The following is a 25,988-nucleotide window of genomic DNA, read 5'->3' on the forward strand; positions in this document are numbered from 1 at the left end:
AAGGTAAGATGGCAGTGAAAAGTAGGAGAGCGCCCAGATACTCCTACCCCCATAGCTTTAATGAGCTTAAAGGAACACTATAGGGTCAGGAACACAAACCTGTATTCCTGACCCTATAGTGTTAAAAACACCGTCTAGCCCCTCTAAATACAGCAAAATCGTATCTTTATTCTAGTCTACTTCTGCTGTCTCTGATTTGCCTGTTTAGTTGACAAGTAATGTTCTGAGCCAATCACAATGACACAGAGTTGAAAAAGATGTTCTAGTGATATCTATACATTTAACATGGTGAGATGGACCAGAGCTACCATTTCTTACTAAAGTAAAATACCCCCTTCTTAATCATATATTCCCGTTATATTGTTTTTGTTGGTGCAGTTCTAGGAGACCACATAATATTTTTTATGTTTACTTTCCTGATACAGTAGCACTCCACTTTTCTTTTTGCTTAGTGTACCTTTAACTTTGATGAGTAATACAAATGATTTTATGTAAGTCACCAGATTTCAGCAGTAAGTGCCCTTTTCACAATTTTTTCCCCTCCCCAAAAAATAAAATAAAAAATAAACTTACCAGAAAACATCAAGTTACCAAATTGTATTAATGTTTATCATTTTTAACAGTTATTTTAAGTTGTTTTTAATTTACTGGTTATGTTCTACACAACTGGTTTCCACACAGGCATCAAACAAGCAAACCTGACATGTAAACTACTTGAAACAGGAAACATGGTTTTCTGTACTAGATTGGTACTGAAACAGTACTATGGGGCAAAAAGTATTTATTTTATAAATGAGATCATTCTGTATATGCACATGCCTACTTCTCTGGAAATATGCCAGGTGGAACTGCACAGACAGAATTATGCAGCTGTAATAAAAAAGGCATGCTATTTTACAGAGACATTATATATTTGTGAACCCAGTCATGCAAACTATGTGCAGATTAGGGAGAGAGTCCTAAACATCGCAGCTTAAATGGGAATTTTCACCAATGAGGTACATGTAAAAATATTACAAAGACTTTGATGAGCAAGCCAGAAGCCTTTTTTATGTAGATGAATCAAACAGAAGATAAAGAAGAGGCAATAACAAAACAAAAAATATGGAATAAAAAAAAATATGGTCCATTGGTAACAGTTTGTATTCTAAACGATATTGGGAAAATGGATGTTATTTCCATACACCATAAGTTCTAAGCTACATCCATCTTTAAAAATGGCTGAAACAGTAACCCCTGGAATTATGGAAATACAAATTCCTGAAATAAATGCTAAAAAATAAAATAAAAAAAAATTATATATCAATGGAATTAAAGCCAAACGTTCTCCTTAAAATGTAGAGAAAGTGGAACATTGTGAAGCTTGAAATTTAGATTTTTCATTCTCTTGCCTTACTCATAACCTGTCATTTCAGTGCATCGTTCAACATTATGGTCTCTCTATAGATTGGATGTTTATGTAGTGTCCATGGATTCCATGTTTGCAGAGGATGTATCTTTCTGAATACTTTCAAAGATGGCTGCAAGCTCAGGATTTGAACTGATTTGTGACTGGAATTCACTCATCAAGGGGCTTTTCTCAGCTTCAGGAATGGTTAAAAGTGCAGCCACTGCTCTCATTGCAGATCGCTTCAGCTCATCCTGCTTTTCAAATTCTTGCTTCACAGAATTTGCCTTTACCTGCACAGAAAGAGGGTTTTTATTGTAACTGAACTTCTAAAAAATGCACCGTTCAATTAGTTTACCACTAAACCCAAATAAAAGTTCTGTTTCCTGTAACATTTTGTTATGCAAAGCAATCCATCTGTGAATGGTTTGACCGTTCCAAAGGCTCCCGCACTACTTCTTGTCCCGTCAATAAAACTAAAGTTAGATCTGTTTTGGCAACTTTTCAGGCCATCATTGGTTGACAGCATTAGCTAACACTCAGCAAATGATACAGGGGAAAAAGGGGTAGCTGCTCAGTGCATCCTTGTGATATAGGCAAGGGATAATAAATTATGGGAAAATAGCGTAGTATGGATTGGGTGCCCAAGTGGTCTACTCTTATCCCATTAATACATCCAAAGAGCTAAACCACCATAAACTATTCTGTTTTCTGCCTCAACACTCCACACATGAATAACCTGAAACATTGCACAAAACTGGCATAGCTAAAGAGTAATCCATGCATCTGCTTTAGCTGCACCAAAGACTAAAGTTGCACTGGTGCCTGGAAGGAGTCAGGCCTTTCAGGAACCATTCAGATTGTTTGACCCCTTACCAGGATTGGCACCTGGGGATTGCCGTCATAACTGCTACAGCAGGCTGTAGATGTTATGGGCTTAGCATGCCCCTTTAATCAGAATACACACCAATCACCTTTTTATGGCTTATTTCCTTATTTCATATATATATGAAATATATATGAGTATATCTGATGTATCTGGCACACAATATTTAAATAATGTGGTGTTGATGAAATGTTAACACACTTGAAAATCAAGAGAACTGAAAGAGAAACACAATTTTGATTTCAATTATTCCTCTACCAATCACGTCCTGAGGAAGCCGGGTATGTTTGGGGTATAATATCTGGGAATACATTTAATACAATCTGCACTATTATTTGCTCTATGTTTTTTTCCTACATGCTTTGAGACATTATGTATGGAAGACTCTTCCCTGGAGATTAAGTATTGCTTTTTGTTTTACTTAAACCTTTCTACACCTGTAGAGATTTAGGCAGAGATTGCCTAAATTGTCACTTTTCAACAAATTGCTCCACTCTTATTCCTCTTTTTCCTTGTTCACTGCATTGTGTATGGTGTGTTTGAAGGGTACCACACCTAGTGTGTTTGAAGCAGTAATTTAAGTTATTAGCTCTAATTGGACTTTTTCACCTACTAAATAAGCGCTCCAAATATTACCATTTTAAATTACTCAATGGTGGCAGAAGAAAAAATAAAAATAAACCACAAGGAGTAATCAATATAAATATAGGTTACAATTGATGCCACTAAGCTATATATATATAACAAAAAAAAGTACTTACTTTTGTTGTACATGTGGCACGTAAAGGTTCTACTAGTCTGTCCAACCTCTGCAGGACTGCACTTGGGCATAGGGTTGAGAGTCTTACCAACATTAAAAATGTGAGCATCTACACAGGGAGAGAATAATTTGATTTTTTAAATCATATTGCATACAAAATATGCATTAATACTAAATATAGTAAAATATACCAATGAAATATCACTGTTCAGCAAACCCATCCTGAAGACACCTATGAAAAATACCTTAAGGCAGGGTTAAGAGATATCAGCACCTACTTTAGGTCTTAAATATCTGGCAAAAAAGCACAAACATGGAGAATGTCTGGAGTGACGCGTTACTATTGATACGCTGTTACAAAAACAGGGCTCTAGGGGATATAAACCTTTCAGAGTATAAAGAAAAAGTCACATAACTTGCCAAAACAGTTTCAAAGAAATCTGAAAAAATTTAACAACATTTTACAATTTTTTTTCTTCCTGTGCTTTGCACAGATTGGGATTAAAGTGAATCTTTTATACCCCAAACAAATTATGCTCATAAGATTGAGCATAAAATTCAGCTTTGCTAGCAAAAGTATTGATTGGGAGAGGACCCTATTTATAAATACATTTTAATCCGAGCTGTAAGTCAACGGATCTACTGACAAATGAGAGCAGAAAAGACCTCCCAAACATAGTGATTACTGCGTTGCTTTGGAAACTCCCTAGCCAGCGCTTCTAGAGCTGGATAGTGAGTATGGGAACCGAGTGATGTCACTCTTAAGGCGCTGACAGGCTGGTAATGAAGCTAGTTTTGCTGGCGTCAGATTAGAAATTGCTCTGCATGGTGAAGAGTCACCAAGTAGGGAAAATTACTGAAGACCGGAGGCTAAACAGATGGAGGTTGGGTATTAGATGAAGAGTAACAACAACAAAGCTTGAAGATGGCAGTGTTGGAACGGAAGAGAGGGAAGATAATCTATATTTACACTGACAGATTCACTTTAAAGCATTGCGTTAATTTTTCGGAGGGAAGGATATGTGCAACACATGCCAAAGTATGAACACCACATAATTTATGATCTCTGATAAGAATAAAGAGACCTTTGACTGAAAATCTTGAAGATTGTATCAGTTAACGCATGAAATACATATTTACCTTAATATCATAATGATCCTTTAAACCATCTTCAACATGGTTAAGAAATTCAAAGATATCCAGCCTGTCGAGACAGCTGTCTAGAAGAGTGTACATACATTCAAAGGCCGCTTTCCGGATGTCTAGACCATCGTCAACTGTATGCTTAAATGGGCCCATTTCAACCTGAAATGATAGATTATACAGGGTAATACAGTTCTCAAAGCAGTCGGCAACACATCAAAATGTGTACATTAATTTAAATGTTAACTAACCTCTCTTATAAGTTCTTTTCGTACTTTTGTTTCATTATACAAATGAGGAAGCACCGAATCAAGCAAATCTCTGATTAAGGATGGCTTGTTGTGAGCTGCAGAGTTGAATGTTACAAGGGCCACTCTTCGTACATTTAAATCTGGATCCTCCAGCGTCTTCAGAAAATCACCTATTAAAAAGAAATGTTTAAGCTAGCAATAATGTTTGTATTATTCATAACTAGTTTTATTTATACAACATTAGAGACGTAATGTCACCAGAAGATGTAGATTACCACTTCTCACAACCACTGCTTTATCATTGTAAACCACCGGCCAACTACATAAATGACAAATTCATTTGAATAACTGGGTTGTTCTAGACTTATAAAAGTTTACTGAATATTGTGTCAACTTTAAAAAGGACAGGACTTTTTGGGTGGAACATTGAATTTCCTTATTTGTCTTATTTCCTAATCAATTAGCAGACGTGTTAAAAGCAAGTTTCAAAATAGATCAGTTACATTATAAAAATCACTCATCATGCAAGGAAAAGCTTGTAGTGTGGTGTGCAATACAAGTTAGAGGACACAACTCACATCTGCTTATGGTCCAGGCACTTACCAATGCAGTTCTTAAGAAGTGGATCAATAGGCTGTGGATGATCAGAAATTGTAAACTTGACAGCTGTTACTACAGAGCTTCGGGCATAAGATGACCCTACAGAACAAAATAAAAGTACAAACGTTGTAATAATACAAATGATTTTATTCAAAGAGACATGGGGGGAAAATGTAAACACACATACAACACTATCCATTACTAAAAATAATCAAAATCCTCAAAGCCAGTTGGAAATCAGACTGCCTGTAATACCCCTACTGGCATACCAAGTCTGTTTGTGGATTTATAAACGTACTTAAAGGAACACTAGCTATATAAATACAAAAGGAAGGAAACAACCTAAGCAATCGACTACTCACCTGCCTGGGCCCAACGGCACACGAGGCTTACCTAACTTGAATCACCCACGTAGGCAGAAGATTACCCGCGCAGAGCGGAGATTACCACCACAATCCTTCATCCCCCTCCTGAAGGGGACAGACTGACTGCAATAGTTTTTCTAGTCTGTGGTTTACTGATGACGGCACTCCTGCAGGCTTTGGGCACGAGGGGAATCCGGTTCCAGTGTATAACCCTCTCTGAAGGTGCAGAAGCTTTATCACCCAAGGGAGTCAGCTGACCAAACATGGGGGACTGATACAAGAGTGATGCCTTCACAAGATGGTGTTGGACGACAACCTACCTATATTGAGCACCCTGCATTGTTTATTGTTTTCTGTAACTCCGGGGCTAATTGGCGAGACCAATTACCCCTCCACAAAGAGGCACTATTATATCCCCATGTCAGCATGTGTAATGCAGAAAATTCCTAAACACTTCACTGCTGACATGTAGCTCAGCCAATGTGGTGTCTCGTTTAACATTAAAAGTGCTGTAATCAGACATTCACCAATATCTATAATAATCCTGTGAAATGTCGAGCATACTTTAGTGGAATGTCATATGTCTATCAGGTTTGCTTGCACTACCAAACAACGAACATAGATTTAAAAATTTTTTAAAAGTTAACTTTGCATGTCTTTACAGAAAATACACAATTAACATACCTGCAGCCAAGTATCCTTTAAGACGTGGTAAGAGGGTTTCAGGATCTATTAAGGTAAGCTTCCCAAGGCATTCGGCAACCACATTCCTGGTCCCTTCCTCGGCACATTCAGAATGTTTCAAAAGTAAACACCAGATATTTTCAACATACGGCTTTAGGCCTGCTACGGATGCAGAGCTTATTATTTCCTTGAGAGAATGAAGTAGAAGATATTGTCTCTTCGGCTGACTAGTTATCTCTTGTAAAACAAATGGCAAATATTCAGGAAGGTTGCCTACACTAATGCTACCTAATGCGTAAGATGCTGCCGATTTCACTTCTTCACTAGGAGATGAAAAGGCTTCCAGTATTACAGACTTTAACTCTACTTGTCCACTCAAATCAATATGATGTCCAACTTCACCTAGAGAAAGTAGAGCCAATAGCCGAATCGAATCTGTGGACCTAGAGTTCTTTACATCCTGAATGAATTGGCCAACAACAGCTGGCCCTTCTTTAGGACATGCCCGGGTAAGTGCAGCAACACATTTGGCAATGGAATAGTAGGATTGCTTGTGGGTAAGAGCAGTACTTTGTGCATAAACGGGACCTGTCAACATGCGCAATAAGTACATATAACCTAAACATGAAGTCCCAGTCAGCACTAAAGCTTGGAAAAATTCTAACATTGCACTAAGTGCACCTCCTTGAAGTAATGGTGACCTCACCAGCCCAATAAGCTCATCTAGGATTGATCCGCTAATCTTGGACAGAGATGATGGGTAAACTTTAGCCAGTGTTGTGAGGAAGCTTATGGCCATTTGGGACACATGCATATCACTTTCACTAATAAGAGGTGGAAGCTCATCAAGCACTGCATCGATCATTTCTGCAGTCAGGCTGTCGCTATAATTTTTAATCAGGATATCTAAAGCAGAAAGAGTTCCAAGTTTTAAAGCTCTCTGGTTCTTTCTGAGAAAAGAGGCAAGAATAGGCACACCTTCTCCCAAGATTGGTCTTAAATCTATTTTCAATGGAGACCCAGCTATCAATGTCAGAGCTTTTACTGTGGTCAATCGTGTAATCTCATTCTTCAGCCTCTCAAGGAAAATTTGCAGAGTATTTGCCAGATCACTTCCCAAGTTATCACCAAGGCTACAAATGATCTGACCCATGCAAGAAATTGCACGCTCTTTAACTTCTTGGTCAATATCTGCCGCTTTCAATCTCTTAATTGTACACGTGAACAGGTCTTTTATATATGGGGCAGCATCAAAGGAAGAAGGTTGTTCCAGGGGCCGAATTACTTTAACAAGTTGCTGTGTAACAAGCAGGGCTTCTGATGTGATTTTGTAGAATGGGTCACCAACACAGATAACCACTGGTGAAACCAGTGCTTGCACATGTGGATGGAAGACTTTAGGTGAATGGTTGCAAAGAATCACATAAAGACATGATAAAGCGTCTATCTTCAGGTTAGAAGAACTTGACTTGTCATTTAATGAAAAGATGATACCTACAAATACAAGGGAAGAAGAAAACAAAAATCTGAGTAAACAGAGCAAACTAACAGAGCAAAACAGCAGAGTAAATCTATTTCAATGGATTGTTGCCATATGCATGTGCCATAACACACTAGGTCGGGAAGTTATGTGTGCATGCAATATTTTACAACTAGTTTGATGTGTGTAGAAGAGTGGATAACGTAGCATGAATCCTAAGGTTGTTAATTAGCATGAGAGAGTGGCTAGAATAAATACTCCACGCACCATAACAGCATTTGGCTCCATTTGGCTAGTTTAATGGCTGAGTGCATCAGCTGATTGCTCTCAGCCAATGAGTGAAGCCCTGAATCGCCAGGCTTAGCTCAGACAAAGTTTTCAGCTCTATCAGAATTAGTGAATTCATAAAGCAAATTGAATCAGAAGTGAATCAGAAGTGATACTCTAGCTTTGGAGTGCCATAGTTAAAATTACGTCTAAGTAGAGTTGATCAATGACCGATTTAAAAAAAAAAATAATAATAATTAATTTAAACTTACCAGGCACAAGTACTGGAATGTGCTGTGTCAAAGCTCCAGGCAACACATTGACTAACTCAGTCAGCATGTTAAAACAACACTGGCGAGTCTTCACACTCTTTTCCTTCATTTGTTTATGTAGGGCTTTAACAATATTGGGAACCTGTAACAAACATTTTAATATTGTCATTGAAGTCATAGAAAATACATCACATTCAACACATTATTGGGCTATTGGTTCCAATAACAATCTGTTAGAAAAACTTAAACGATCTCTCTACATAAGTCACCATCACAGTCAACGGTAATTTTTGTAGCTAAATCCCCTGGATAGCTTTTCTAACGTGAAAACATTTGAATAGCTTATTCATGTGAATAAAGTCTCCAGCTTACACCCTCCTGTTTGACTGGTCTGGAGCCAAACTCCTATGCATACAAAGAACACAAGGGGATCCAAACACACATGAAGTGTTACACGTAGATTATACAGCAACATTTCAGCCTGACCTCTATATCCTAATGCACAAGGCTGTGACAGTGGAGCATTTGCATAACTTATCTTAAATATATATTTAGGTCACTGGGATTCAAAACATATCTGTTGGGCTTTGATCATTAGGATATTATGCAAATAGCATACCACAGTTTAAGAGGTTTAGGGACAATCAAGGACTTCCTGATTTCCCTGGATGAAGGTATTAGTCTGCAGTGCAATGGTTCTTAACACCTGAGTGAGGACCCAAAAACAAATCTGCAATGTAGGGATCGACAGATTATCGGTGTTGCCGATATTATTGGCCGATATTCCGATTTGTTGTAAGTATCGGTCGATAATCACAGGCAATACCGATAATCAATAGGTGGGCCGGCGCACCCATAAGGCGGCACAAGCAGCCGTCTTAGGACGCACCGGTTCGGAGGGTACTAGATTGGAGAGACCGACAGGAGGTGGGCGCACAGCGCTCCCTTCTGCCAGGCACTCTGTATAGCGTGGACGAATGGAGCAGTGCGCACCGCGGTACAGGAACTTATGTTTCCTGTACCCGGCCGGACTGAGAAAGCACTTCCTGTCAGTCCGGCCAGGTACATGAGACTGAATCTCCTGTACCGCGGTGCGGACTGCTCCACTTGGCCATGCTACCAGGAGACACCTGGGAGCGGGGACCAAGAGGGGAGAGAGAGAGGTGAAAACACTATGGGACAGGGAAGGGGGGTAAAGAAGAATATGGGACAGGAGAGGGGGGGAGAACACTAAGGGAGGACTATAAGGTACAGGGGAGGGGACCACTACAAGAGAAGGGAGAGGAATATTAAGAGGAAAGGGGGCACTAAGACAGGTAAGGGGTGGGGAGTTCCTACCGCACATATTTACACAAGCACACTGCATCCACTACACACACACACTGTATTTACTAATCAAATACTCTCATTGCATTCACTACACACAAATATTCTTGAAAACTATTATTCTTGAAAAAAAAATATTCTTGAAAAACTGGCATGTATATTTTGTGCAATTACCACTTAATAAAAAATAAAAAAACGCTTTTCGAAAAATACGGTAAGTTATAGGCTATCGGCCTGTAAGTTCACAGAAAATTGGTATCGGCTCTCAAAAAATCAATATCGGTCAATCCCTACACCAATGCTAATATTTTGGTTCCCTCAGGCCAAGCACACAACATTCTTCAGGCCACAAGAAACTACACACAATAAATGGATTACCATAGTGCCACTACGTTTCCTATTGTAATAGAGAACCCCACGAGAAGAGTGCAATGAAGGTATTTAGCAGGTTTTTTTCCCCAGCATATATTAAAGTACAATTAAAGAATAAGATACCATGCAAACATTACAGTTTAAGAATGGGTAAAAACTCTTGCCATGTATGTAACTTGGGTTCCTGACAGATAAGGTTAAAAGAGTCTGTGTTTAGTGCCCCTGTTAAATGTCTGCAATGTAAAACATTGCTGCTTTGGAGAAACAATGTTTTCATTGCAGAGCTAAAGAAACCTGTAGTGGCCATTTCCATGACAGCCACTAGATGGAGCTTTCACATGCACACCAGGGACAGACATTCTTTGATGCTGGATGTCCTCAAGCAATGCTTGAAGACGTTGGCCATCCTCTCTGTACAATGTATGCAGTATGTCAGCTCACCTGCATTGTACCGGGGGAGGTTAAATTTAATGAGCGGAATGTGTCACTCAGCACGCCACCTGTGGATGCGTTCATGCACGGTATCGCCTCAAATTCTTAGAGCACTTCTCGTCCACAATGCTACTCTCTCAGAATTGTTTTTTTTTTTTTTTTTTTACACACAATAGTTTCCCTTTAAGAACCATTGGTGTAATGAAAAAGGGCGTAGAGTATAGATATACTAGTACAAATACGTAAAAGTTTTAGTTTTTTTGTTTGAACTATTTTAATGCATTATAAAGATAATGCAGTATAAATGCAAAATAATACTTCAGAAGTTTATGAATTTGGTGTTTAAAAAGCAATGTAATATATTAACGTAAAGGGACACACTAGTCACCAGAACAACTACAGCTTACTTTTCACTGTAAACACTGGCTTTTAACAGTATAGAGTCAGGAATACATGTTATGTTCCGTACCCTATAGTGTTTCTTTAACTGTAAGAATTATAATACTGACCTGACTTTGCAACATCGTCAATGGTGTTTCTCCCTGCTCCATCGCATCAGGATCACAAAGCCAGCTTTGAACTGGCCGGGTCTGTTTTAAAAGTGAGAGGTATGCATGAAAAACATCAGCCTTCACATTCTCTTCACGTTCTTTGAATCTTGCAATTAATGCAGGAGACACGGTTTTGTAGAATTCAGGCAGCATTTCATGTCGAGTGCTAACTACAGCATCCAAGCACTTAGCTGCCGCCCGTCTCACTTTCCAGCTCATATCATCATCATCGCTATATTCATCATCACTACCTAGAACACATATATACTGATTAAACAACGTACATATATAAATATAACAACATTAAGTTATTTTGTTTGCTTCTAAACTAAAACGAAGACTGATTGGTTGTGCAGCAGAAACAGGTCAGCAGTTCAGCTCATGTACCCAGAGGCTTTGGCTAATCAGGAAGTTTTGTGAAAAGCAGATACTTGGCTAAGTAGAGGGCTATGTTACAGAAACCTTTCAAATGCACTTAAAGTACACTGGGAACAATCTTATGGGACACCCTGGGCACCATTACCATATGCAAATTGTACATAGCTCTAGCACTCACATCAATTTCTCGCATATCTTATTTTACCAACTGCCAGTCTGGCATGTATGCATAACTATACCAAGCACTACATGAATTTCCTTTAAAAAAATAAATAACTTTCATCCCTCCCTACTTACTCACCATCATTACCAAACTTCTTCCAATATTTAGGAAATCTCACACACACACACACACACACGTCTATAAAATAGACACATTCTGCAAAGTCTGCATGTGGTGTTGGTATACAGTAATTTTTTCAAACATCAGGAGACTATTGCATAATTTCATAAAGGGAAGTATTTTAATTTTAAATGTTTTAAGTTCTTTTTTGAAAATGTATCTCTCTACCGAAAAAGATTTTTAATACATTAAACAGGTTGGGGCACATAATATGGCTATGTAGCCATCATACAATTGGGACACATTATGAACAAAATGTACATTTTAGGATTACCTTGATCATCATCATCCACACCGTCCGCATCCATAGCGTTTTCATCTTCATCCTCATCATCATAATTGTAATTTGGGTCATATGTTAAGTACTTCAGACATATGTTTATTATTGTGGACACATGAGGATAGACTTCCTTAGGGCACCTGTAATAAAGCAACGTATAACCACAATAATAAACACTTACTGTTCAAATTAAAACTATTTACATAATCCAAGTATGAGAAGAACCCTTGTGATTTGAAAAGGTTATGATACAGGAAGCTCCCCCACTATTCTGATAACCCATTTAGTACTAAATACGTGTACAGTAAGGTCATTAAAAAAAAAAGCAACCCTGTTTTGCAACAGTAACTAGACAAATGTATTTGAGCATTTGCTCAATCCTTATCAGTTGGCTTCTTAACGGAAAATAATCTGTGCCATAGCACCTCCAATATTCTTCAAATGCGAGAGAATGCCGTCTATGGATGCCTACTACATGATGCTGCACAAGTGTGGCCAGGAAAACATGTTTACTAAAATATTTTGCTTTGTTTTACAGGATGTCTTAGGGTTTGATGATAATATTAAACAGATAAATGTTACATCAGAAGAGACCTTAGAAGGATGAAGTGTCGATCTGACCCTGTTAGAAAACCATTGTCATTAGCATTTATCATTAGCCAACATATCCCACAGGGCTTTACTATAATAGAAATGGGCTATTTAGAGGTCAATAAAGCCTGCTCAAACACGCTTACTGAGAATTTTGCGTAAGGCAGATATACATCGATAGGTGACTTGCTTAAGGACACTTATTGGTGTGGTGGCATTAGCAGGGATCTCCTGCACTCTGCTACTCAATCCTTGCCAAAGACATCTGAGCCACAAGCAGAGGTTTATGCTGAAGATTGACTGACAGGTGGTGGAGTTGCTTGGGGCCTGTTGATCCTGCTTCTCACTGAAATAATTTGGGGATCAAGTTTTGGGTTATGACATAGGAACCCACTGATTTAAATGATATTAAAAAAAAATATGTGGTGGCTGTAGTGGATAAGGCTTTTTCAACCCTCTGCTGCATCATGCCATTTTATAAAGTTTTCATGAAGGCAGTTAAAATTTGTGTCTGGGTTATTCTGATATATAGCTAGAAGGCCAAGACGGCAGCCAGATCTTTGAGTCTTCACCGTTTTAGTAAACAAGGCTGAGGAATAGTGATGGTGCTTTTTTATTTTTAATAAATTTTATACAGTTTCACAAATGATTCAGTTTGATCTCCATTTACTTTTAGAACAAGATGCACCGAATAACACAATTAAATATAACCACCACTTCCAAATATTTACATAAAATAATGAATAAAGCACCATTACAAATAAAACGCCTTACCTTCTTACAAAAGATTCAAAAGCTTGAATGCAGTATTCTCGCAGCTCATCATCATCGATATTACAGAATTTAACCACAAGTGGAATTATTTTCTCCAAATACTCACCTGTTAACAGCAATTTTAGAATACGTTTAGATACAAAAAAAATGTAGCAGAAACAAGAAAATTAAGAAAAGTCAAGCATTATTACTTACCTATTCTGTGGCCTGCCTGCCTGCTTATTGCAGCAATGCATTGTATATACGTCCTCGTTGTGGACATGGAATCATTTTTAGATAATTCTGCCAAAAGATGCTCAATGAGTTCAATAAAAACTATATTGCCGCAACTCATAACCAGATGACCTAGAGCAATAATTGTTCTTTTCCTTACAGCAAGTCTTGGGCTTGTCAACTGTGGAAGAAGACAGCTTAGAATTGAAGGATGAAAATTAACTAGCAGTCCACCCTGTCTGGGAATAAAAATAAAAATTAATTAATACCATATTATTAAATTTGCACACAGCCTCATAAATCACTTGTGGTTAGGTGTCAAAAGGGAAAGTAGAAAGTAATGCTAATGTTGTGTGTGAAATTTAAGACACATACTTTGGCGCTTTGTCTGGCCAAATATATAGAACAAATGTAAGGGGGCTTTCAATGTTGGAGCTAATTATTCTTCCCATTACCTGAGTACTGTCACAAGTTGTGTGCTCCCAATAAAGCTCTAGCTTTCAATACTTTATATTGTACAGCAGCTGCACACATATGTAGTGTCAAGCAGCTTAATTTGTTATTTGTGTTAATGTTAATAGAAGTACAGCTCTAGTTAGGCTAGCATTCCAACAATTTTAAACAATGAAATTAAGCTCTTCTTAACGGACAAACTAAATACCTCATACATGGAGTATTTTTAGGGTTCTATACAGTTGCCATTTAATACCATGAAAGGACTAGATTTAAATTTATAAAAGAAAATTATTTAGCAATCTATGAACTGAAACTCAAAGATATAAGTGGGCGAAACAGAGTTCAAATGCATTATTACGATTTTTTAGGAGCCGTGGTCAAACTACGCCTGGCATTTCTCAAATGCATCCCTGCAAAATAAATAAATAAATAAATATATATATATATATAAAACCGAGAGGGCTGCACTCACCTGAACATGCATACATTATAGGGTGCTGCTGGGGCCAATATATACAACATACAAAATACGCAATCCAGCGCACTCGCTTATTCACTAAACAATGATTTCAAATCTCACAGATTATAATTTTATTTACCGTATATACTCGAGTATAAGCAGAGTTTTTCAGCACATTTTTTGTGCTGAAAAACCCCAACTCGGCTTATACTCGAGTCATAGTCTTTATTATGGCAATTTGCATTGCCATAATACAGACTGGGGGGAGAGGGGGGTTGGCAGAGCTGTACTTACCTTTCCTGCAGCTCCTGTCAGCTCCCTCCTCCTCCGCGGTGGTCCGTTCAGCACCTCGGTCAGCTCCCAGTGTAAGTCTCGCGAGAGCTGCGGCTCTCGCAAGACTTACACTGGGAGCTGACAGAGGGAGCTGCACAGACCGCGCGGAGGAGGAGGGAGCTGACAGGAGCTGCAGGAAAGGTAAGTACAGCTCTGCCAGCCCCCCTCTCCCCCACTGAACTACCAATGACACTGGACCACCAGGGAAGGAGCCCCCCTCCCTGCTATGTATCAAGCAGGGAGGGGGGACGAAAAAAATATATAATTAAAAATAAATAAATAATAATACAAAAAAAATAATATAAAAAAATAAAAAATAATTAATATATTAAATGCCCACCCCCCACCAACACAAACACACACTGCATCACACACACTCACACTTCATTCATATACACACACAGCACACACTGCACTCACACACACTGCACTCACACACACACAGCATTCATTATATACACACACTGGAAATAAATATTCAATTAATATATACGCGCACACACTGCACTCATACACATACACACACACACTGCACTCATACACGCACTGCACTCATATGCACACACTGCATTCATTATATACACACACTGTAAATAAAAATTTAATTAATATAATTTTTTTAGGATCTAATTTTATTTAGAAATTTACCAGTAGCTGCTGCATTTCCCACCCTAGTCTTATACTCGAGTCAATAAGTTTTCCCAGTTTTTTTGGGTAAAATTAGGGGCCTCGGCTTATATTCGGGTCGGCTTATACTCGAGTATATACGGTAACTATTTATTTTTTAGTGAATAAGCGAGTGCGCTGGATTGTGCATTTTGTATGTTTGTTTATATATATATATATATATATATATATATATATATATATATACACACACACATACATACATACATACATACATACACACACACACACACACACACACACACACACTGCAATATGTTTATTAATAAGCATTTTCTTCTGGTAGCTTTCAGCAAAAATGTAATGCTCACCTGCTAAGCATATCAGCCATAATGTCTAAAGCTTCAAGCTGCACAGACACATCTTCCTGCTTTGCAATAGCACTTGTAAGGCGTCCTGTAATCTTTTTGCAAACATTTGCAGCCAGAGCAGATCCTAAATAATGGTAAAAATTACATGAGTCGTCTTTGCAATGAAAAAACTTGCAATGGTTAAAGTAAAATTCAAGCTTAAATATCAGGTAATTTGTAGACAATAACAAAACCAATGTTTAACCCATAGTGACAGCGGACACAAAAACTGGTCGTTAATTTTAGCCAATAACTGTTGCACTTTTTTATTATTATTCATTTGGTCCTCACTAGCGCCTGTTGCATTGTTGCAGTATCCACAGAACAATCCATTTTAACCTGCCAACATTGTAGGGCCTCAACAGCAGTATATATCAGGCGTTTTTTGGGACTTGAATTACATGATTAGATCTTATAAGGAATTGTGCATTCAAAAAAGAAAAGACTATCCCATTGTCTTGCGTGACCCTCCATAGATTTCGAAGTGCTTACATGGGCTCCTGAAGAGGTCTGGGGACCGGTTCAGGTAATTTAACCTGACTTTTGCCTCCCCCAGCGGCAATGTCACCGGATGTCTTTGGAAATTATGCAAATACCCAAGACAGGGCCAGATGCGCTTTGAAATTTTATAAAATTGATGTCCCCTAAAAAGTGGTGTTTTAAGTCACTTTTTTTATAAATTCTTTATTTTTCGGTGCATTACATAGACATAAAACAGTATATTGCATGAGAGAGGTTCCGATATATTACATCAACAATATGTAACAATCAATTTTGCGTGTCTGCACCATTTATAAAAATTTTAACATGCTGAAAACTTGGATCGAGGTCCTGCTATGTGTAACATTTATTTGTCGTGAGTGTGGTTCGCCTAGTCTGTCCTGGTGTCCTTGTTCCGTGTGCTGGGTGGCTACATAGGTGGTGGTGTATCCATGGTTATAGCACACTTGGGTGTCAGTTTGTCGGGAGAGTGTCTCATGGGCATAGAGGTGAGTGAGCACAGATATGTGCCTTCTGGAGTGAGTGGATGGTAAGTCGCAGCTTCATTTTCGTGATTGTATTCTATGCCTAGGGTGAAATAAACTCCTAATCAAGGGAGTTGCGGGGGCGTGGAGGGTGTTATGGTACGAGTGTGCTGGTCGCTCTATTACATGTTTGTTAGAGGATCCTGTCCCAGGTTTGTTGGCCTCGTAGGTGTGACCAGCGATCTGTCGTGTGGGAATGGGCCCTACTGAGCGTGTAGCGTCAGACAGTTACGGTCCATGTCAAGTTTAGGTTCGTCATGGGTTATTTATGAGATATTTGTTAAGTAGTAGAACAGCATCAACTGAAATAATAAGGTGTAGTAACCTCAAGTATAATCAGATAGTTTAACAGAGAGGTTGAGGAGGAAAGAAAAACCATACGTGGTTAATATAACTTTGCAGTCTTTAGACTTAAAGCAAGGTTAGGTGCTGGGGAAGTGTTCTTTCCGCTGGTGCTAGTGCCTCATTGTCAGCCAGTCCCCTGACGCTATCTTGGTTCCAGGGACCAGTGGCTTCCGTTCCTTGGGACAAATGGTGTGGTGCGTTCTGGGTCCCAGTTGGTAGTAGAGGGTATCGAGGATGAGTCAGCAGTCGGGAGCTCCGGTCCCAGGGTCTCGAAGAGCGTGGGTGCCTCCTCCATTGAGGTGAGTGCGTGTTGGGTTCCATTGTTCACCAGGGATCAGTTTGCTCCCAATCTATAAGTTATGCCTGCCGCTCTTAGTCCGTTAGTGAGGGTGCTGAAGGTTTTGCGCCACATGAGGGTAGATTTTGTAAGGTCCTGGTAGAATGTCAGGCTAGCGCCCTCAAAGGTCAGAGGTGTGTTACCTTTTAACACTGACATGATCTGTATCTTGTTGTGGACAGATGGGCACCTGAGTAGCACTTTTGCTGGTGTAGGTAGGCGATATATCTCCTTCGTGACCGTCCTATTTACTGTGGCATGGGGTAAAATAGTGTCCAGTAGGAGTCTTGTGTAGTGCGGCAGTTCGCTTTGTTAAATGGCTGCCGGGATGCCCCTTATTTTTATATTTGTGCGCCAGTGGCGTTCCTCCATGGCTGTCTGCTGTGCCATCACGGCTCTTTGTTGTGCCCAGACTTGTTGCACTGAGTCTTGGAGTTCTGCTAGGTGGGTCTGTATGTCTGTGATGTGTTTTTCGGATGCGTGCACCCTGTTTGTGGTGGCTGTGATGTCGTTTTTGATGGGGGCCAGTTCTGCCGCCAGAATTTTGTCGAATTCCAATAGGAAGATTTTCACGTTGTGTCTAGACGTTGGGGTCATGTCTGCTGGAGGTTTGGGTTGGAGTTGCTGCTCTATTTGGGCTTCCAGGGTTGTTGCCGTCTCCGGTTGCTCCGTTTAGTGAAGTGAGTTGCTAGGTGCGGGGTGTCCGCGGGAGTAGTTTTAGTTGGAGAATGGCCCCTATGTCCCTGCATTGTTCTGCGGTTTGTGGTCGCTGTGATCGGCGACCCATGGCTGGCTTATGTGCAGATTGGTCTGATCTTTGTGGGGAGGATCCTTCCCGCGCTTGTCGCGCTTCGTAGCCGCTGAATATTTTCTCCAGGTCTGGGAGTGTCAGCGTGGGGTAGGCCCCGGTTTTCCGCCTCTGCTTTAGCTGGGTGGAAGCAGCTAAGAATGGCATCTTTCGGCTCGGGAGGAGGTAGGGAGTCTAGCTGGTGGTTGTTGGTAGCTGGATTGGCTGAAGGTAGTGAGATTTTCCTTTGATTGTGCCAGTTTACAGAGGAGCCTGTCTGAATGGCGTCTGTTTAGCTCGATGGTCAAGCTCTGCCCCCCTTAAGTCAGCTTTTTTAAGTGAATTAAACGTAAAATTAAATTTGGTTAAGATTTGTATTCTGTTTAAAAAATGCAGATAAGAGATTTGAAAATGCTTTAGTTCTTTTTACAGTGCTTTACAACTTTAAATAAACAGAATTCAGCAGTTTGGCATTGCATGTGTACAGCTTAACAATCCACATTTACTCATATAAAGACAATTCTATAAAAACAGCTAAAACAAGGAAGAAAACCTTGAATCTTCGCTTAGTCTGCAACACACTGCCTTGCAACTAATTTTATTTATGTGCTAAATGATACTGTTCTACATGGAAACTGCACAGAAATCTAGATATTGTTAAGAAGCAATGTCTTACCACTGGATGCTGGTGGAAGCTCTCCAATTACAGTTTTCAGCCCAATGCTAGATATATCACGTAATTGTTCCTTGTCTGAAAGCATGTTGGTACAAAGGGTATCTACAATAGTCTCCACTTGATACTCCTTTACTTTACTTACAAGAGGACCAAGACTAGACAAAAAAAAAAAAAAAGTAACAAAAGAAGTACAGTTATGAAGTTATGAAAAAAGTACAAAAAACAGTATCATTAGAGGATCATTATAGGGTCAGGAACACAAACATGTATTCCTGACCCTATAGTGTTTAACCCACCATTTATGCGGCTGCCCCCCCACCCCCCCAACCTCATATAAAAGTATAAAACACCTTATTTCTAGCGCTGGTCCACCAGCGCTGGCTCCGATCCCTTTGTGACATCGAAATGGCCGATTTTTAGCCAATCCAATGCTTACCCTATCCGTCCCCTTTGTGACATCATCGAAATGGCCGATTTTTAGCTAAAACCAGCATGGGACAGGGCCAAATGTCGTTTTGGCCAATCAGGACATCCTCATAGATATGCATTGAATCACTGCATCTCTATAAGAAAAAATTTGCGTCTCCATGCAGAGAGTGGGGACGCTGAACGGCAGGGCTGCCTACTGTGCAGCCCTGAGCCAGGAATCCTCTTGAGTGGCCATCTAAGGAGTGGGATGTAAACACTGCCTTTTCTCTCGCCTGAAGGGAGTTATTATAGCTTAATGTAGTTGTTCTGGTGACTATAGTGTCCCTTTAAACTAGACGTGCAAAAATCTGGTTAGTCCATAAACCACCCGAATTGTCCAATAAAGAAACATTTTAAAAAACCTTTCTGAAACTAAAGAATAACTCTGAAAGTGTCAAAGAAGGTTCAAGTTAAGATAAACACCAGTTAGCATTAAAAAGGAGTGTGAAACACAGGGCCAACACCACACACATAAAATACACTTTCATTAATAATGACTTATTACTAAGGAATTACCAGGTGAATAAGGAATACAATTTTCCTTACCATTTTACAGCCAGGTTCTGAACTTCACCATTTTTGTCTTCCAGTAGCTTCAAAATCATCTTTACCACTTTCCTCTCACTATCATCATCCAGTTTGATTGAATCCTTCTGAAGCTCAGTCATCAAGTCATTAGTTGCCATGAATCTGCAAAATAGTTTTTATTGATATTGTAAGAAAGTAGAACAAGACTAAACTCAATCAAGGAATCAAGTTTAAAATGGAAAGGCCAGTTCTTTGAAAGGGACAACTCCTCATTCCCTGAACTTTGCATATGATTGAAGCAATTTCTTGGGTAAATAGTGCATCAAGAAATGCACTTATCTCTGCCTCTGCTGCATGTTTGTGTTGAGGCCAACTTAGACACTTTGATGCTCCAAGAACACTCATGCACCTATGGAGGAATTCTGCACACACACAGGGGGCTAAAGTAACATTTGAAACACCATAACCACCACAGCCTGCTGAGTCTCACAATAAGATGTCAAACTTTGAAAACTTACCTAGGTCTCATTACCCACATCTGGTCATCTACAGCAGCAGATACCAAATGTGTCTGTAGCGCTGTAGATGGACCACACTTATTGGCTGAAATTCCTCAGGGATCATAGTGCTGCTTTGTTCTATAGAGCAACCTGGTACCTACTTCTGGAGAAGACCAGATGAAGTGTGGGTTCTTTGTGGGAACCAGGAGTTGTAGCTATGGTACTATTCCTTTAAGGCCACAAGCAGCTTTAACAAACAGTCTGATTTGTATTCTGAGGAACCAATACATGCATTACTTATTAAACTGCTAAAACCATCAACCAGGAATTCATGTGACAGTGTAATCTCACTTTAACATTATTCAAACAAGTTCTGGCAAATTCCTTGCTAGATAATTTGCAACAGCACCTGCTATTAAAAAAACTATACCATTAGGAATATAGATATAGTGTTTCTTTACCTATTTAGATCTATTCCCCCTCCCCCGTTAGGGTTCGTGAGTTTTACTTACCTTTACTTCCTTGCTGCTCTGTCTTCATGATCTCAGCCAATGCAATGCTTCATCATTGGGAAGCATTGAGAGGCTAGTGCGGTAGCACGGCATATACTTTCTAGAAGCAGAATTTGATTAACAACCAAGTCAGACTGTTCTCAAAGGGGAATTGCCTTTATTGGCTGTCCATAACATAAGCACTAGAGGACTGTTTAACCTTCTCTTTGAACCAAGGCTTTTTAAAATTCTTCCGTATGGCATGTCATGCTAATTTCAGCGTCCAATTTAGGTCAACGTTTTGAGATCACTTTGCTTCTGCTGAAAATCAAGTTTTCACATTGCATTTTTTGCACAAAATCAGCCCAGGTTTTTACAGCCAGAGCTGGACTAACAGCCTATCACGGATAACCGAAATTGGATGGAATTGTTTGGATATAGCAATCTTCCACATTAGCTCAGCTGCAACAGAGAAGCTGGGTTTTGAGTGTTAGGAAAGGTTCAGTGGTTTTATTTATCCTGAAACTGATTGAAGTTGCCTATAGGACCTAGGTAGCCTGTGTAGCTAGAGGAATAATTTCAATAGATTGCAAAACTGGATGTGTTCTGTGAGGTAAATAACCACTGCTCCAAGCACCATGATTACTATGGTTTCTTAGAGTGGTTATGGTGCAGGAGACTTTAGTTTCAGTTTTATTTATTTTAAAGAACCATTCTGAAGCTGTTTTTTGTCACAATGCAAAAAATTAACACTGGAGGTGTTAGCCCAGATAACACCCGTCCATCAAAGAATCTGCTAAAGCAGGGGTGCCCAAAAGGTAGAGCCCCAGATGTTTTAAAACTATTGCCTCCATGATGCTTTGCCATTCAGAAGCCATGCAAAGGCATCATGGGAGTTTTAGATCTAAAACATCTGGGGATCTACCTTTTGGACACCCCTGTGCTAAAGACAAACAATTTTCCCTCCCAAAAGTGTTTCTAGCTAACCTGAAAATTGTACCGTAAAAACTTTAATAAATAAATAAAATACAGCTGTATTTGTGGGTCTGGCATTTGACTGTAAAAATAATTATGAGGTAGGGAAATGAGAGTTCAAGGAAAATCACATAAGCACACACCTTCTGCCTGAGATCATGAAGAACTATGCTTCCTCATCCATATAAACATCTGGGTGGTGCAAGCATGCACTAAAATGATAGGCTGCAGGTACTAGGGCCAGGCATAGGCAACCTTTGGCACTCCAGATGTTTTGGACTACACCTCCCATGATGCGTTGTCAGCATTATGGGTGTAAAAGAATTATGGGGGATGTAGTCCACATCTGGAGTGCTGAAGGTTGCCTACCCCATACTAGGCAATAGCATCGTTTGGCTAGACATATTCACGTCAACTCTTCCTGCACCACAGAATAATCATCAAAGGGTTACTCCAACCACCATGACCACTTCAGTGATTTGAAGTAGTCATTGTGGTAGGAATCAGTATGTGCAATGTTTCTGCTTGATACTCAATACTCTGCTTACCTTATATTCCTGTATTATGTCCATATTATAACGCTAAGCATTATGCATAACCCTCCAACCAATCTATAAAATCCTCAAGTAGTCTTTGTTCAGGCAACCCAAATCTTCATTCCATTATATGAAGTAGTCTGGGTGCCAGGTCCCTCAGGTGTTAACCCTTCAGATGCAAACATAGCAGTTTTTTATTTTTTAGTTAAAATGGCCAAGTTGTGACTAAAGCTGTGTTTGGAATATTTTTAAAAGCAGCCATTTTAGCTTAAACTGATGCTATTCTGTTTTGGCTGGACTACATACAAAATAATACAATGAACCCTCCGTTTTAAGAAATTAAGTGACACTATAGTCACCTGAACAACTTTAGCTTAATGAAGCAGTTTTGGTGTATAGAACATGCCCCTGCAGCCTCACTGCTCAATCCTCTGCCATTTAGGAGTTAAAGCCCTTTGTTTATGAACCCTAGTCACACCTCCCTGCATGTGACTTGCACAGCCTTCCATAAACACTTCCTGTAAAGAGCCCTATTTAGGCTTTCCTTATTGCAAGTTCTGTTTAATTAAGATTTTCTTATCCCCTGCTATGTTAATAGCTTCCTAGACCCTGCAAGAGCCTCCTGTATGTGATTAAAGTTCAATTTAGAGATTGAGATACAATTATTTAAGGTAAATTACATCTGTTTGAAAGTGAAACCAGTTTTGTTTTTTTCATGCAGGCTCTGTCAATCATAGCCAGGGGAGGTGTGGCTAGGGCTGCATAAACAGAAACAAAGTGATTTAACTCCTAAATGACAGTGAATTGAGCAGTGAAATTGCACGGGAATGATCTAAACACTAAAACTGCTTTATTTAGCTAAAGTAATTTAGGTGACTATAGTGTACTTTTAAGTTAACAACAAACAAATGCATTACAGGGTTATTCCAAGCACCTCTCCAGCCTGCTGACCCTATTACCCAGTAATGAAGCAAACCATTTTGCAACGGTTTGCCCTCTTAACTGGGTCCAAAGTGACCAGTGAAGACATCTGGCTTCTGCCAGCAGCCAAAGCCGCAAGTTGATCCCATTGGAAATTAGCTGAGAGTGTCGTATGCACAGAATTGACATTCACCAGCCTGGTATAAAAGGGATGGCAAAATAAAGAAATCCCCTGATGACCAGAAGTGACAAAACTTGATGTAGTCTATACTACTGATAACCAAGATAAATTACAATGACAAGTGTGACAAACGCCCTGTGGTCTGGTCGTTTGCCACAAACTCCTGGAGGAGCCTGCTAGCCAGCCTCCTGCAGCAGGAATATGGGCCATACAAAATACCCTGCAAACTACTCTGTTCGTGTGATTTAAGATTATGTTGTTCAAGAACCAAACAACCGCATCAACCAGAGACCATCGGGAGCTTGTTAAGCCCAACTGACACCTTGTTACAAGTTCCCCAGCAGTGTTCTAATGGTATGGGTGGCCGCAATCCATATGAATGACCACCTTGTTCACATGAACGCAGGCAGCGGTGTTTGGTCGTTTGGATACAAACTCCTGAGCACCGCTGGACTTCCATCATCACCTGCGTTCGATTCTATGCGGCTTAGAAGTGCACTGTTCAGTGGAAACGCTCCGACGAACAAAGTAAACAAGTTCCAGGGGAGAACTATAGATACCGTTCGGTAGTTTGTTTTTAAATTACCGAACTTGACCGACCGTTAGCTTTGATTTCATGGAACAGTCGGTCAAAATTATGACTTCCAGGGAAATTTCAAGCCCCTGAACCAATCTGGGTGGTTTTTGGATATGTTGGTCACCTAGATCGGGGCTATCAGGTGATGTAACTTTTGTGGTGTTTGTATGTGTTTTAAAGGTCTTTTGGGGTTTTGTAATATTGTACGTTTTTCTGTGCCTGGAGATAATGGAGTTCAGTTCCTGACTCAATTATCTGTCAGGCACAGAGGAGGAGTTTGTAACTTGTAACTAGTCCCCTCTCAGGTCCAGGTAGAGGGATTATCCTGGTTGTGTGGGAGTGTCAGGGGCGTGCTTAACTGTGTCTGAAATTGTATAAAAGCAGGCCATCTGGCCAGTTTAAATCATTCCAGCTTGTACTCCCAGAACTATGTGTCGTCTGGTTACTGAGAGGGGAAAGAGCTAATCACTGCCAGTGTGGAGGATTCAATGGGGAAAGTCCTTGTAAGGACTAGAGCTCCCGGGACTGAGTGTCGTCCAATGCCTGGGGGTGGATAGAGAGAGTTCCCCATTCAGCTCCAGGAGGGAGCGGTTCCAGGACCCCAGTCAAGCCACAGTGACTGTGGGCAGAAGCGCTGTGGTTTGTACCCTGCACCAGCTAGGAAGCGGTCCTTGGCAGAGGTTCCCAGTCAGGGGTACAGGGAGCTCCGTTACAACAAATTTTAGTGGTGACTAATATATGTGTCCTGGAGAAGACAGATACCAGCTCGTTCACAAAAATGTAAACTGTTAGGAATTGAAAGTAAATTTTAAAACTTTAGGTTTAAAAAAAACAGCCAAACTGCAAACACAGCTAGCTTGGATAAATTGTTCCAACTGGGCTATTGGGGCCTGAAACTAGACACTGATTCACACTTTGGTGAATAGCTCTGCATAGTGAGCGGTGCAGAGTGGGGTCTCTCTCTGTATAGTCAGTATCTCTGTGCAGAGTGGGGTCTCTCTCTGTATAGTCAGTATCTCTCTGTATAGTGGGGGTCTCTCTCTGTATAGTGGGGGTCTCTCTGTATAGTGGGGGTCTCTCTCTGTATAGTGGGGGTCTCTCTCTGTATAGTGGGGGTCTCTCTCTGTATAGTGGGGGCCTCTCTCTGTATAGTGGGGGCCTCTCTCTGTATAGTACGGGTCGCTCTGTATAGTGAGTATCTCTGTATAGTGGGCTATGACTGACAGGAGGAGGAGGCCCAGTCATGCTCGCGGTGGCCCAGAAGGCAGGTAGTTGGTGACAGCTAGGCCGCACCCCCTGACAGAGGTCTGTTTTAAGTCCCACACCCGGCCCTCCGCCCGGACTGTAATCCCCTCACTCCCCCCGCCTGGCCCCCGCCTCACCTGAAGTCCTTGTCGCTGGACGTCATCTTCTCCAGCAGGTTGGAGATGTGGTACGAGGCGCTGGCCATGATGGCGGCGGCTGCTGTGTGCGCCTGGGCTGCCGATGTTCACGCTGTTTCCCGCGCCTGTCCGGTGGGGCCTACCGCCTCAGCTCCGCCAGACCAGCCGCAGCCCGCAGGAGCCCCCGAGTTGCTGTCTCCGCGGCCGAGCAGGAAGGCGGGCGCGCGCACTGGCTCGAGCCCTTGAAGCGGCGGGACGCCGTGCGTGAGCGCTCCCGGTCTTGGCCACGCCCACTAAACCGCCCGCTCAATGGGATAAAGGAGGAGCGCGAGGACAAAAGCGCGTCGTATGCTTCCACAGGCTGGGCCTCTCTCAAGGGAGGGGGGGGCGTCCCCTGGGTCCTGGCTGTCACTCACAGACAGCCCAGCGGCCGGGAGGCGGGACTTCGGCCACGCCGAGCAAGTCAAATTTGACAGTGTTTTGCCAAGCGCCGTAGTCGTTGAGTGCAGCCGATAGGTTGAATGAGCTGTCAATCATTCGACGGTGACAGCGCGTCCTGATAGGCCGTGACTCAGTGACTGACATGTGAGATAGCGAATCAGCGCGCTCCGTTCGATA

General features: G+C 40.7%; 1 protein-coding gene across 1 annotated transcript; it reads right to left on the reverse strand.

Annotated features, from left to right (window-relative positions):
- Positions 1-582: 582 nt before the first annotated feature.
- On the reverse strand, positions 583-25,625 carry CAND1 (cullin associated and neddylation dissociated 1). The gene is made up of 15 exons (XM_063447046.1): positions 25,371-25,625; positions 19,826-19,969; positions 18,812-18,966; positions 15,603-15,726; positions 13,338-13,594; positions 13,143-13,248; positions 11,772-11,917; positions 10,735-11,027; positions 8,096-8,237; positions 6,077-7,570; positions 5,031-5,126; positions 4,428-4,597; positions 4,174-4,338; positions 3,035-3,142; positions 583-1,680 (listed from the first exon to the last, which is right to left on the reverse strand). Exons 1-15 carry the CDS (start codon positions 25,436-25,438, stop codon positions 1,456-1,458), a joined length of 3,693 nt encoding a protein of 1,230 aa, XP_063303116.1. The 5' UTR covers positions 25,439-25,625; the 3' UTR covers positions 583-1,455.
- Between the last annotated feature and the right edge of the window lie 363 nt (positions 25,626-25,988).

This window comes from Pelobates fuscus, chromosome 3 (assembly GCF_036172605.1).
Source record: "Pelobates fuscus isolate aPelFus1 chromosome 3, aPelFus1.pri, whole genome shotgun sequence".
Lineage (NCBI taxonomy): Eukaryota > Metazoa > Chordata > Amphibia > Anura > Pelobatidae > Pelobates > Pelobates fuscus.

Excerpts from the sequence above, each read along its gene's own strand:
- CAND1 (XM_063447046.1), bottom strand. The coding sequence starts at position 25,438 with ATGGCCAGCGCCTCGTACCACATCTCCAACCTGCTGGAGAAGATGACG. Across the intron at positions 19,970-25,370 it reads TCCAGCGACAAGGACTTCAG|ATTCATGGCAACTAATGACT; the intron begins GTGAGGCGGGGG and ends ACTATTTTGCAG. Across the intron at positions 5,127-6,076 it reads TAAAGGATACTTGGCTGCAG|GGTCATCTTATGCCCGAAGC; the intron begins GTATGTTAATTG and ends TTTGTTCTGTAG.